The sequence below is a fragment of the Enhydra lutris genome, unplaced genomic scaffold (genome assembly GCF_002288905.1).
Source record: "Enhydra lutris kenyoni isolate GAN:26980312 unplaced genomic scaffold, ASM228890v2 scaffoldscaffold24, whole genome shotgun sequence".
NCBI classification, from domain to species: Eukaryota; Metazoa; Chordata; class Mammalia; order Carnivora; family Mustelidae; genus Enhydra; species Enhydra lutris.
Window position 1 is genome coordinate 27,304,706 of NW_019154108.1, and position 14,273 is coordinate 27,318,978.

The window sequence follows — 14,273 nt, forward strand, 5'->3', positions numbered from 1 at the left end:
TGATTAAGAGTTTAAATTACTGTGTGCAAAATACTCACACAGCAACACTTAGTATTTGGCTGAATGGGGTGGGAGGGGGAGTGTAGGCTAGCCAAGTTTACATATCAAAAACCATCCTATCAACCTCATCACCATCACTCACCATTTCCACCCTCTTACCCTGTTTTTCTTCATAGTATTTATTACTACCTGCAATTTACTAGTCTCGCCAACTACAACAGTCATTCTCAGTTGGGGAACAATGGTAGACATTTTGCTTACTCTTACCCCCCTCCCCACCCCCGACATCTGGCAACATTTGGAGACATTTTTCATTGTCACAACTGGGGAAATACTACTATATCTAGTGGGGAGGGCCCAGGGATGCTACTAAATATCCTACAGTATGCATGATAGCCCCCAAAAGAAATTACTCTTTGGCCCAAAATGTCAGTATTTCCCTGAGTTTAAGAAAAATTCTGTGCTAAAGTTAAAACTTCACAGAGTAAGGATCTTGTTCACCTCATTTCGAGCACTAAGAACAGAGACTGGCACAGTAGGCAGTCAGTAAATTTGCTTGAATTAATTAAATAGACCTGGTAATCTGCATTTTATTCTTGTTTTTGTCATTTAAATACTATAATTTCTATTTGGTGAGCCTGTGCTAAAGCCTGAACTTCCTTGCAATTTTTCCTTACAAGTAAACTTTTAAAAGATTTTGTTCTGTCTCCGTTTGACAGTTATTAAAAGTTCTATTACAGTAGACTTTTAAAAAGCTGAAATCAAGAATCCCATGCAAATTTAAAAGGAACATGATAAATATTTTATTCAGCTCAGTTAATGAGGGAACCAGTAAGATATTAACACTGTTACCAAAGTGTGTTTGCATAATGGATCCTTAGAGGCAATTTATTTCTATTTTTTAAAAGATTTTATTTGAGAGAGAGTTGGGGGGAGGGACAGAGGGAGAGAATCTCAAGCAGATTCCCTGCTGAGCATGGAGTTGATGCAGGGCTCAATCTCACAACCCAGAGATTGTGATCTGAAGAGAGACCAAGAGTCGGATTGAGCCACCCAGGCACTCCTAGGCACTGCAACAATGGAATGTTAGTGTAAGGTTGCAAAGTTAGATACAAACTGGCTGATACCGACAGGGTAATAAGCCATATATTACCTTTGGAGTATCCAGTCCACTGAAGAGAAAGTAGGGATTTGCATCCCTTCTGGACATAAATCTACAATCTAACATGTAACTTCACTAAGTCTAGGAACTTCAATAGTGAAAAGGGACTTTCATTTACTGTTCATGTTAAGAACACTCATAATTTCTAACTACCAAATCAGTAGTTTCTGAATAATTTTGCTGTTCTACTTTTTATGTAAAATTTCTAATTTTTTAGGGGCGCCTAGGTGGCTCAGTGGGTTAAGCCTCTGCCTTCGGCTCAGGTCATGATCTCAGGGTCCTGGGATCGAGCCCCACATCGGGCTCTCTGCTCAGCGGTGAGCCTGCTTCCTCGCTCTGCCTGCCTCTCTGCCTACTTGTGATCTCTCTCTGTCAAATAAATAAAATTTTAAAAAAAATTTCTAGTTTTTTAAACCACCACATGGGCCAGGGGTGCCGAGCTGGCTCAGCTGGAAGAGCATGCAACTCTTGATCTTCGGGTCGTGAATTTGAGCCCCATGTTGGGTGTAGAGATGACTAAAATACAAAACTTTACAAAAATTAAAAAAATACCACATGCGCCAAACAAAAGAGGACCGTGGTTTGAACTACAAACTATAATTCTACAATGTCTGTCTAATATTCCTAATACATGCTGAATTCTAAGAGGAGCTGACTCATCTCTTGGATTTCATTTAGGTTCCACGGACTCCCAAAACAAAATGCAAATTGGGATTCTCTGCACTCTGCCTCCACTTCTGAGAATCCTTCTGGAGTTGGGCTTAAATTATGCTAGCACCCACTGTGCTGTACTTTGAAAGACTTTCAGCAACTACCTCATCCAGGATTAGCCAGTTCGGTTTCCATGAGACTTTGGAATTGGGACACAGAGATGCTAGTCCATCTCTGCTGATCACTTGAAGAGAAATTGTGAACTTGCTAGATGTGCACTTAGAAGCAGGAAAACTTGTTTTCAGAGGGAGCAGCAGCAGCAGATAAGCGTTACCTGGCAAAACGAGCAGAAGCAGGACTGTGAAAACAGTGGCTTCAGTCCCTGGTGGCATTCCAGCCCTCATCCCAGCGCCTCTTCAAGCCCAACTGTTTGGCCTTATGAGATGAATACACCTATTCCTTTTAATTAGTTGCCCTATTACTATTAAACTAGCTGTGAGGGTGTCTGCTCCATGCAATGAAGGGAGAGAGAAGAGGGCCCTCGTCAGCGCTGCTGTGCACAGGATCTTTCTGGCAAGGTAAAGCCTGCAACAAACTCCTGGCATCTTGTTTCTTTCTAAATGGACCAGAGTCTAGGGTCCGTTAAGAAGTGTTACAGAGGGACGCCTGGGTGGCTCAGTGGGTTACAGCCTCTGCTTTCGGCTCAGGTCATGGTCCCGGGTTCCTGGGATCGAGCAGCATCGGGCTTTCTGCTCCTCGGGGAGCCTGCTTCCTCCTCTCTCTCTCTCTGCCTGCTTCCTCCTCTCTCTCTCTCTGCCTGCCTCTCTGCCTACTTGTGATCTCTGTCAAATAAATAATAAAATCTTTTTTAAAAACGTGTTACAGGGGCGCCTGGGTGGCTCAGTGGGTTAAAGCCTCTGCCTTCGGCTCAGGTCATGATCCCAGGGTCCTGGGATCGAGCCCCGCATCGGGCTCTCTGCTTAGCAGAGAGCCTGCTTCCCTCTCTCTCTCTCTCTCTCTCTGACTGCCTCTCTGCCTACTTGTGATCTCTGTCTGTCAAATAAAGAAAGAAATTAAAAAAATCTTAAAAAAAAAAAAACGTGTTACATAAACATTGGGTTCAGATGTTTATAAAGTCAACTAGAAACAAATCAAAAAGAGGTATATGGACTTGAGAATCAATGTTTATTACTGCTTAATGGGGCCAAAGGGGCAACACAAAGCACTGAAAACATCACTGACTCACAAAAACAGTCATCTTGTTACCTTCTTGGTTGAATTTATTTCACAAGGCTTCATTCACACATGAAAACAAGATACTAATCCAAGTTCATAACTGTTATAAAAGTAAACATTTGTTGGGACAATGTACAATAAATTGCACTTTTCTTAACAAGCAGTACATTTACACTGATAGCGTGTACTATACATAATACATGGAATTATGGAAACATCTAATTGGTCAGTGTTTACAGAGGCTGCTTCCTCGTGTTTCTTTTGTAGTCAGCACTGTTTGGGCCAATCAATTCCTTTGTTCTAGAACCTGTTTTCATTAGAGAAGTCATGGACAAAATTAGAATTCCTAAAAATAAACGGTATAGAATTTCTACTACCTCCTTAGTAAGGGAAAGGTAGGAGTTGAAAGAAAGGAAGTGATGCTGATTGAGAAACTTCTCCCTTCATTTGAACTGAGGATCCATACATTATGCAAAATACCAAAAATGGACAAATTGATGCAAAAGGCTATTGGGTCATCTTGGATTCTGGGACCATCTCCAGCTTTGTTCTTGTGCTTTCATGACACCAGTCTTAATGCATTTATATACTTATAATTAAGTTGCCTATATTTTATTCCATATATAATATATAGTTATTAAAATCACATTTTAATGGAAGATTTTACATAGTAACTTATTGCCAATGAAAAAGGAATGTAACTTAAAATGTTTATGTTCTACTGAATGATTCTTTTTTCTTAAAGTTTTCAGAACACTACCAATGATAAACCAAGGATGGAGATGGGAAGAATGGGACACGTTGATGAAGATGTTTTTATAACTGGTAACAAATTCCTCTGGAAATACACCTGACATGTAGTCTTTTAGATGGAAGCTGGGAAGGGGACACCTGACAGCTGACTGGAGTCACTCAGCCACTTGTAAACATCTGCTTTTTTCGTTAAAACTCATGATCATCATTGGGGAGGTGCAACCCATGTGGAAGGATTCATTTTGGTCACTTTTGAGAGAGAAGGAAATTCCTAAAATGAAGGGCTTTGCCTGTGTTACATGGAAGTCACTAGAAGAGAGAGGAAGGCTCTTCTGGAGCAGTTCTAGTTCAGTGTGGCAACAGCAGGGCGACCAGTGGGGAAAAAGAGTTTTCTATCTGGGAGTAAGAAACACAGGCCACTGAACTCTCATTTGGCCACATGTGTACTGAGTGACTTGGTGCCTGGCCATACAAAGAGGCAGGGATCGTGTATGTAAAATTCTACCAGTCACGCACACACGCAAGTCAAACAGTGTTCAAACGACAGCATTCATCCATTCTCTCATTTTCTTGTCATTGAAGCAAGAAAATCAGATATTTAAGAGTTTGGGTATTTTTAAAAAGTAAGTTGTACAACAGAATCCTCTTGCTAAGTAAGTAATTAAAAGTATTCTTTCCCAGAGGGAGGGAAAAAAAACAACAAGGTATCTAATTTTTTAAAAGTTCCCTTTTCCCTTCAAGGGATCCTGAAATCAGACAACTGCCTTAGCAGAATCATGAGTGGGCTGATGTCAGCCAAAGAAAACTCAACCCCTTACCTCAGTTACCTGAGCAGGCCTCATTCTCAGTTAACTGATCACTCTTTTCAGGGATCTTTCATCTCGTGCCCTAAATTGTGCATTCTCTTGTTTTTCTCCCTTTCACTGGGAAATAAAGCCACCAGTTATTAACTGGAAAATATTTTAAGAAAATGGAGTAGCGGCTTGAGAAAAATAAATATTAATACACAGTACAAAAGGATGAAAAATTGGGGGGGGGAGAAACAAGATAAATATTAGTATTAAAACTATCCCAACATTTAGTACAAAGATTGCTTTTGTACTTTGGAAATTTAAGAAAGCCAATGAAGAAATTATGAACTGAATAGCTGGGAGAGGGAAAGAGAGTGGTTGTATGGAAGGAGAGGCCAGAGGCCTCTAGAACATTCCCTTAGTGTTCCTGATAGGCACTCACACAGCATTAGGTAACTGGGAATTTCTTTGCATTAAATTGTATGTAACTAAATATAACCAAATTGTGCCGTGGCTCAGGGTGTGAAACCAGCAAACATATGCACTGCACAATTCAACTGGGTTTTTTTTTTTTCAGCTTCAAAGAATGTGTTAAACAAGAGTCTCAAGATATAAAAGCTAATGAACTGAACTATCAAATTGAAATTCACTCCTTTCATTTATTCTGCAGAATTTAATGAGAAGAGAAATCATCACTCTTCAGATTGCTGCAAGTGTTGGATTTCTGGAGGAATGTTTTATATAACATATCCTAGGAAAAGATGAAAAACACTCTAGAATATTTGGAAATTTCCTAGATATCTGGGCTGGTTGATGACTTTCTAAAAGAAATTCAAGAGAAGAGTAGTAATTTTCAAATATATTTCAAAATAAGTGAAATTAAAATGAACAGTTATTTAACACGGGGACGCATGAGTTTTCAAACAATACAGGGGAAAGGACATGTGGCTGGGCTGGTGCTATTCTAACATGTTGAATGAATAAACACATCATATACCAAATTCTGAATTTTCTTTCTTTCTATCTAGTATTGCAACTGACCCAAAGGCATTGCAGTGAGGAACGGTTTAGACTTATGGTACCAATACACATAACTAAGTATGACATGGAACTGGAGAAGAAAGAAAAAAAATCTATAGATTGCCATTAAAATGGCAATTAACTCTGAAAGAGTTAAGAGAAAATGTAAAAGATTATACATTTGGAATGTATGTACCTGGTGATTTTGTTTAAAGAAAAAAAATGTAAGGGGCTCTGGAACTGAGCCTGGTATACAGGTGAGGACTGGACTTACAGCCATTCCATTTCTCCCTCAACTGCCACATAAGGAAAATTATGCAATTCAGGCATTCTGTGGAATGTGCTGATTTTTCAAAGTTAAAAAGAGCTCTGTACAGTAAAACTATGAGATTCACACAACACAAAAGAACATCTTTAATTGAGCTGGCCATTTGATAAGGCAACTTGTACAAGGCTTCTTGGAATCAAAGCATAAAGTACCAGTAAAGCTAAAAAATTATGCTAAATGACTTATAGAAACAAGTACCAAGATGCAATTTTCTAGCCATTATATTTTACAACAACAAAAAAAGATTACCTTTTCTAAATCACCAAGTAGGGAACATCAGCGTCAACACAGACACTCAGAATGCTGGATTATTTTCCTTTTTGGTACAAGGAAATGAATATTATAATGAAAGACGTCAGGACAAAACACAATTCTGTAAGGAGTATCATCTGATAAATATAATAAAGGATAACATCCATATCAGTTTTATGGGTTGTAGATGATTTAATAAACACTTACCAATGAAGGGGACTTAATTTAGAGTTTAATGATCATTTTGGAGGAAAGTTATCTACTATGAGCAACTTAATAGTGCATGCTCCTAGAGTTGAGATGGCTCTTATTTAATTTGTACTTCCAAGAATGTGTAACTTTTCATTGCAACATATGGCACAGATGAGAATCACTCTGGCTACAGAGTTTAAGATCCTTTGCAAAGAATATGTTCAACAATGAAGGGAAAGATGAGTATCAATAAATGTTATTGTACATCGCTGACGGCAGTTTGGTTGGCGTAAAAGGACCTAAGCCTCCAAACTAGTTCAGAAAATGGGAAAATTAGTTTTGCTGTTACCAAAGAATTTCCTGCAAGGACTATACATATATAAATTGGTGGAAATAGTTATTTTTCCAATTACATGTTAAATATATGTTCAAAGAATATTCAATTATATGTTAAATATAATTTGAAAAAAAACTATTTCCACCAACTTTTAAACAATAGCTTTACCTTTCCATGAGATAAGTATTTCTATAAAGATTTTATATTCAATCAAAAATGTTACCAATGCATTTGCATCTCTTCATCTGGGGTACCAAGGGCACATTTTTAGGGAGATACAGAAATAGTTCAAGTTGTCTAACAGTAAACTAAGATGAAGTAAAACTGACCTTAATTTTCCATTTTGTAACTTTAAAAAGGTAGAGTATATTAGTGTTTACTTAGCAAATATATGTCAACCTTAAATGACATACTCTGTCCCTGGTTCTCTATTTCATTTGAAGCACATTGGCTGAACCTGGGTCTCTCCGGGCTTTTCCAGTAAAGGTTCCCTAATGCTGCAACTCACAGTAGCCACCTCTGACTTCAAGTCTGCTGGAAGTCACAACTGTGTTCAGACCTAGGAATCGGCAATTCGCATGTAGAGTTTCTCAAAAGGACCTGTTGGGAGTACTAGGGCTGAATGATTTATCTTATCCTGCATTTATCAAAATTTCTGTTCCTTTCCTCTAGGTTGTTTTCTCAATAGTCTATCTTATTCCATGGTTCTTGGCACTTCACTTCCAGATATACGCAACAGAAAATGAAAATAAACTCATTCTTTTTGGGAGGACTGTTCAATCCCAGGTTTATTCTTTGGACGGATTATCATTTTCCAGGGAGTCACTTTCAGGAAGAAACCTGACAGTCGTCATGAATGGTCCCACAGTGTGCTTTATCTGAATAAATCCTGAAAAGATAAGAGGTTTAGATTTCAATCTTTTTTTTTTTTTCTTTTTTCTTTTTTTTCTTTTTTCGTTTTTTTGCTGTGACAAATATCCTATCACTTCAACCTTGGAATAAAAGACATCTCCATTTTTATGTAAGATAAAAGTAATTATGAATAATTAGTTCTAAATTAAAAGCATTTAGTTCTGAATTACTTATTTCCAACTAAACATCAGGCATATAAAATAATGGGTAATACTATGGTGGAACTGAACTTGGCCTTCCATGAGAAGCTCGAAAGCAGGTATTCAACATAACTCAGGTCAGTTTAAATAACATCCCTTTGCAAAGTGTCAAACGAGAACGAGTGAGAGCTACTGAGAGGTCCTGGCTTGCTTTCTGGCCTCCTCTACTTTCCTGCAAAGGGATACCGGGAGATTCCTCCTGGGTTTCTGTCCCTTTGATCGTTGTGCTCTTGTGCTTTGGGGAGGCTGGAACTATGTGCTCTCCTTGGGTGGCTGGGTGGCCGGCGGTGGCTGCAGCGGCTGGGTGCCTGTGGCCGTTTTGATAGAGTTCAGGGTTTTGCTAAACCAAGAGTTTTTTGCAGCTTGGATTTCATTCATAAGGGCTCCTCTCTGATGTTCCAGTTCCTAATTAAGAAAAGAAAATCATCTGAATTATGTGTTTTTCTCTCTGCCCAAAAAACCCCAAAGTATAGTTTTATGGAATCCCCAGGTCTGTATAGCTGTAGCTGTCCTCCCACAAAACCCACAAGAGATTTTAACTGGCTTCTTAATGCAATGGTTTTGGCCCAAATTTAGGTTTAGGTTACAACATGTTTGAAACAACAAATATATGGATGGACAGAACTTCTGCTGATGTTGTAAGCATGACTGAATTCTAGTTCCAAACACATGGCCTTCACCCCAAGAACATCCCGGGCCAGCACAGAAACCGTTCAGGGTCGCTAGTGGGGCCATGGTTAGAGCCATGGCGGGTTATGGTGGTAGGCAAGGACCTTGGGAGAAGGGAAATGGGGAATAGTCCATCAGAAGCCACGACTATTTTCCTAATTATGTTATCTTCCTATATGGGCAGAGATTTTGGGGAAAGGGATTTGGTAAAGTCAAGTAAAGATGAAGGAGAAAAAGCTCCAAAGCAAACAATGGGTGTCAGCCAATGTCCACCTGTCAGGAGGACAACAGAAAAGGTCTGGCCTTTCATTTTCAGGATCAGCTACCACAGCAGCTGAAGTTCGATGAGAAGGGACCTTGGCAACAGAAATCTCAGGGTAAACTAAAAAAGCATATGCTCTAGTTCTCATAGGATATTATTTTAATTATTACGCTTTCATTTAAAACTATGTGTTTATGTCACTATTTAAAAATAATGATGTAGGGGCATCTGGGTGGCTCAGTAGGTTAAGCCTCTGCCTTCGGCTCAGGTCATGATCTCAGGGTCCTGGGATCAAGCCCTGCATTGGGCTCTCTGCTCAGTGGGGAGCCTGCTTCTCCCTCTCCTGCTCCCCCTACTTGTGTTCCCTCTCTCACTGTGTCTCTCCTCTGTCAAATGAATAAATTAGATCTTAAAAAAAATTTTTTTAAATGATGTAAAATGTGACTCTGGAGGACACATTAGTGGGCAAAAAATGTGTTCATCATATGCGGAAACCTCTTCAGATGCCGAGCTGGATGGATGGAGCCAAAGGATGAGAATGTGTCCTAGAGCGTGGACCGCTTCTCTCCTCCGGTCACCGACCTGGATTTTGCACTTGGCCTCCACCAGCTGCAGCTTGGTCTGCGCCAACTCCAGCTCCATCTCCCTCAGCTGCTTCTTCAGGTTGTCCTTCTCGTCATCCAGGTCCACCCCCTGCTCCTCCCTGCTGACGGCCGCCGGCTTCAGGGCCCCCTCTTTGCTGAAAATGTCACTGCAGTGTTTACAGGCCATCATTTTACCCTGAAATAGCCAAAGAGAGAACCCACATCAAGTGACTTCACGGCAGAAATCACTTCCAGAAACAAGATGTAGACGCTGCTTGTGGTCCTCGAAGGCAAGCCCACTTCTGAAGTTAATTGTATTTCGTGCGCTGCAGCCAAAATGGCTTTAGCACAAAACTCAGTTGCTCAAGTTCAGTGCTCCTTGCTTCTTAAATTATCTCTAGAGTATCCATTTCCCTGGAAATGGAACTATTAGAGCATCTCTGTGAAACCTGTCCTGGAAATTCTGTGCTGCCATTAGTCTTTCTAGAGCCCCACGCCATAGACTCTAGGCTCTCCAAGCAGTGTCTCCTGAATCCTAGAGGTCCTGTAAGACCGCGTACTCTTCCCACCCCCGCTGCAAGTGAAGAAACTCAGAGCGTAAGTAGCCAGTCCACAGGATACTGAGAAAGGTCACTGTGACTGACCCAAATCTATGCTTGCAACGAAGTTTATGTCCTGTCCTTCGGTTCAGCTTTAAGCAAAGAGAATCACTATTGTTCAAGGTAATCCAAGTAACTCTGCCTCACGTCTGGCCTGCCAGTCAGGCGCACAGCACCGACCAACAGCAACTCTTCGAGACAGTGGTGCTCTTGTTTACTTACAACAGCTCCAAAAATAGTTTAGAGCTAAAAGATATTACAGAGCATCTCTATTTTAATGTACTCCTACACATTATAATATGGCCATAACTGAAACTATACTTACACACACACACACACACACACACACACACACCCCAATTCTCCCCACATTTCTGTATCACTATGCCTGTCTCCACCATTTAGGCCTGAACTCTGGGCTCATCTTCTTTCCCTTCTCCCTCATTCCATATTCAGCTGGTCATTATTTCTCTGACATGTCCGAGCTCTCCTCATGCCAGGCCTGAATCCCTAGAGATCACCTTCTTAGCCCCCACTGATTGTTTGTTTCAAATTAACATATAATGTTTTATTTGTTTCAGGGGTACAGGTCTGTGATTCATCAGTCTTTTACAATACCCAGTGCTCATTACAACACACACTCCGATTGCTTTCTTATCCCATCCTTAATGTACTCTTCCGATTCCCACCTGATTAATATTCATTAGACACTTAAAATTTTGATATCTTGTAAGCCTCTTCAGAACCTTGAAGAATAATCAGCCCACTACTGGGACTAAATAGGCAAACAGCAAGTACTAGTTTTATGTATTTATGGTAGACTAAATAAAATGTTAAAAGTGGTGGCTTTTGATCTGGGTCTTAAATGACTAAAAGTTTGCCAAGCTGGGTAGGCAGTTCTATTAGGCGGAACCGCATGAAGGAACAGGCTCCCGGAGGGAGGAGGACATCTCAGCAGGGCCAACACTCAGGACATCTCAGCAGGGCGAGTATGCAAAGCCACTGGTCCTTCAGAGAACTGCAGGGAGCGTGAGCAAGCTCCAGCAGGGAGGAAATGGCAGAGCAGCAAGAGGCAGGAAGTGAGAAGCGTTGTCCATGGCCCCGATGTAAAGGTTCCCCAATGTAATGCTATGGAACCCCGATTCCGTCCTACAGCGAAGGCACTCCCTACATCCTGGGCTCCCCGCTGGAGAGAGAGCACTGAGCCTCACGAGGATGCAGGGTCTCAGCCAGCGTCCACCTCCCTGTCTTCCTTACTAACAGAACTCTGACTTCATGTGGGCTGGCAGTTTGCCCAGTTAAAAGCTGCCATTTCCCAGGCTCCCCTGAAACTCAGTGTGGCCATGAGATTCAGTTCTGACAGGTCAGCCAAGTGTGGTATGGAGCTTCAAGGAAGGCCACTTAGAGCTCACCCAGCTGGAGGTGGGCTCTGGGACCCTGGCCTTTTCTTCTAGCCCCAAATTCTACCCTGGGAGGTGGGTGTGATGGAGGTTATTCCAGTGACAGGTTTGACTTTCAAGTGACCTTGTAGATGGCAGCCCATGCTGAGGGTGTGGGTCACTGATACCTGACCAGTGTGGATTACTGATAAAAACCAAGGATCTTTCTAGCCCTAGACTTTCCTTTTTTAAGTGAGATAACGTCTTTTGTTTAAGCCATTGTTATTTTGGGTTTCCTCCCTGTGGCCAATCTCATTCTAAACTGATACACAGAGTGAGAGCATCACATTTATCCTGGGGAAAGCTCATTCTAACTCCAGTGCGAAGGGTTACCTGAAAGGGGAATGGTGTTACAGGAGGATGGAAACATCAAAACCTACAGCATCACGCCAAACGAGAGATGAAAGGGAAGTAGCATTGGAGCAAAAGGCTATGGGACAGTACAGTGACCAAGTGTATAGAGAGTAGAGTCTCACTCCCAGGGTTCAAATCCAGGCATTCCTACTCACTGTGACCTTGAGATCATGAATGACCTGTTTTGGTGCATCATTGTCAGTAAAAACAAGACCTAATAAGTCATTAAAAAGAAGATATAATAGGGGCGCCTGGGTGACTCAGTTGGTTAAGCATCTGTTTTCAGCTCAGGTCATGATCTCACGTCCTGGGATTGAGTCCTGCATCGGGCTCCCTGCTCATCAGCAAGTCTGCTTCTCTCTCTCTGCCTGCTGCTCCCTCTCCTTGGGCTCTACCCCTATCTTCAAATAAATAAATAAAATCTTTTTTTTTTAATAAGAAAAAGATATAATAGTATCTACCTACACAGGAAGCTGAGAGGATAAAATGGGATAATCTTTGGAAAAGTACACACAGGATGTGTTTACTAAGTATTAGTTGTTTTCAGCCAAAACAAGTTCAGGTTCCTCTTCCTGAATATCACAGCCTTTCATTAGACAAGCCAGTTGTCTATTGTTTATAATACCCAGTATTTCCCTCTATTCCTTAATACACGAAGCACATCAGCCTCTTTAATGAGACTCATTCTGATTTCTGGGTCTTCAGTCACAGTTTCTTCCAGAATGTCCTTTCTAAATCCTTCTAACAGAAGTCTAGAAATCTAACAGAAGTCCTGCTTCAGTCCAGCCTCCTCTACAAAGTCATCTTTGGTCTGCAGTTCTTAGGATTTTGCTTTCTCAAAACCCTGCTTGTCCGTGTCATCCAACTCAGCGCTGACTTACATGCCTCTGTACTATTCCCTAAATATTTCACATGCATACATATAACTTGCTCCTGTAGGGAAATTCTAAACTTTTTGTTATGCATAAGTTCTGCAAAACAACATTAGTCTAAAAGCTGTCCACATAGATGCCCAATAAAGCTTTGAGTGGCCCATATGCATCCATTTCATTTATATTTCCATGAAGATTTTAGTTCAGGATAGTTAACCCTTTTATGCCAAGGAACATCATCAACTGAGTGTTAATGTAAAAAAAGGATGATAAAGGCCAAGGAGGAAGAAGGTAAAGGTAGACCAGAGAGGGAAGACATGAGCCCAAAATTTTGGCAGGTTTGGGCAGGGAGATGACCAACGTCACAGTCACTAATAATCTCAGACTGTTTTAGAACAGGAAATAAGAAAAAAACACTTGGACTACAAAGTCAGAACAAGGTTCATATTTTCAGTTCTCATGTCTCAGATTTTCAGGTTATAAAGTTATAAAACTATGGGTTTACTGTGTGCCAACCTCTAAGCTAAGCACTTATTTAATCTTCAAAATAACCGGCTGAGGTGGGTAATGTTGTCTCTATTTTACAGGCCCCAAAATACAGCTTAGAGAGGCAAATAACTTGTCCCAGTCGTTCAGTTATATGCTAACGTGCCTAGAATGCATTTATGCACCAGCATCAAACCTGAATATACTCAAAGAGAACTACGTCCGGTTTCTGCACGCAGGTCACAAGAGCTAGCTGTGCCAACACTGCTTCTGAAGACAGGGATTCATTTGCTCTGCTGTGGATTCTACGGGAATTAGCAATCGCTTTTCTCACGTAGGCAACAAAAGGAGTTTCACCACCAGGGGGCAGCATGTAAAGAAATCCTACAGTTTCCTTTAAAAACAACCCTCCAAAAAACTGGTGGAGAGCAAGGGGAGGGTGCTGCCCGGTGGCACACCACGCCGAAGCCACATCAGTTCTGGCCCCGTCGGGATGCTGGGGGCTCCCAGGCGTCCATCGTGCAAAAAGGCTCAGGAGCCTCTTGTGACAAGGCTGAGCTCCCACGACCTGCCTGCGACAAGCCCGGACATTGATGGGAACACAGCCTTTCTGCGGGCAGCGAGGAGCATCACACCCGGCCAGAGACAGAGTCCGCTCTCCACCTTCCGAGAGGGGCAGGGTGGGCGTGACGTCAGAACCTGGGCCGCTGGGGGCGTGGTCACGCAGGGGGGGCGGGGCTTCCCCTCGGGTACTGACGTAAGACTGCGTGAATCTGCAAGAAGCCACAGCACAGAGCGTTCTCGCTCCGCCTCACCTTAACCACTTCCAGCTCCTCCCTGCTGGCGGCCTGCTGTGTCTCCAGTCTGGTACTTAACTGGGAACAGATCTGAAGGAAAGAAAAGGGTGTCTTTATTAGGAAGCGGAACAGCTCTGATGTGCACATCACTGTGTAACCACTCACGGATGGCTCTGGCTTCTCCGAGGCCAGAAGAAAACCTCGCAAAAGAACAGCCCCGCAAATGCAGTCCACACACAGCGGAGAGCCTCAAGAGTGTTTTCCACGCGGAAAGAGTATTTTCATCTGAATTAGTAGAAGAACACAGGGGGTGTTTTGATATCTTTCTGTCACGAGACTTTGTGGCTATTTCCAGTGAATTCCTGTCCTATTTTGGA

At 41.8% G+C, this 14,273-nt stretch overlaps 1 protein-coding gene across 6 annotated transcripts in view; it reads right to left on the reverse strand.

The window, feature by feature from the left end:
* Nucleotides 1-4,787: 4,787 nt before the first annotated feature.
* Nucleotides 4,788-14,273, reverse strand: part of LOC111150680 (RAB GTPase activating protein 1 like) — a 759,175-nt gene continuing 749,689 nt past the window's right edge. For all 6 annotated transcript variants that reach the window (XM_022508220.1, XM_022508222.1, XM_022508221.1 and 3 more), the window contains 3 exons: nucleotides 13,915-13,986; nucleotides 9,348-9,545; nucleotides 4,788-8,239 (listed from right to left, as the gene is read on the reverse strand). In XM_022508220.1, coding sequence (XP_022363928.1) covers nucleotides 8,087-8,239; nucleotides 9,348-9,545; nucleotides 13,915-13,986 — 423 coding nt within the window. In that variant the 3' untranslated portion in view covers nucleotides 4,788-8,086. The remainder of the gene's footprint in view (nucleotides 8,240-9,347; nucleotides 9,546-13,914; nucleotides 13,987-14,273) is intronic.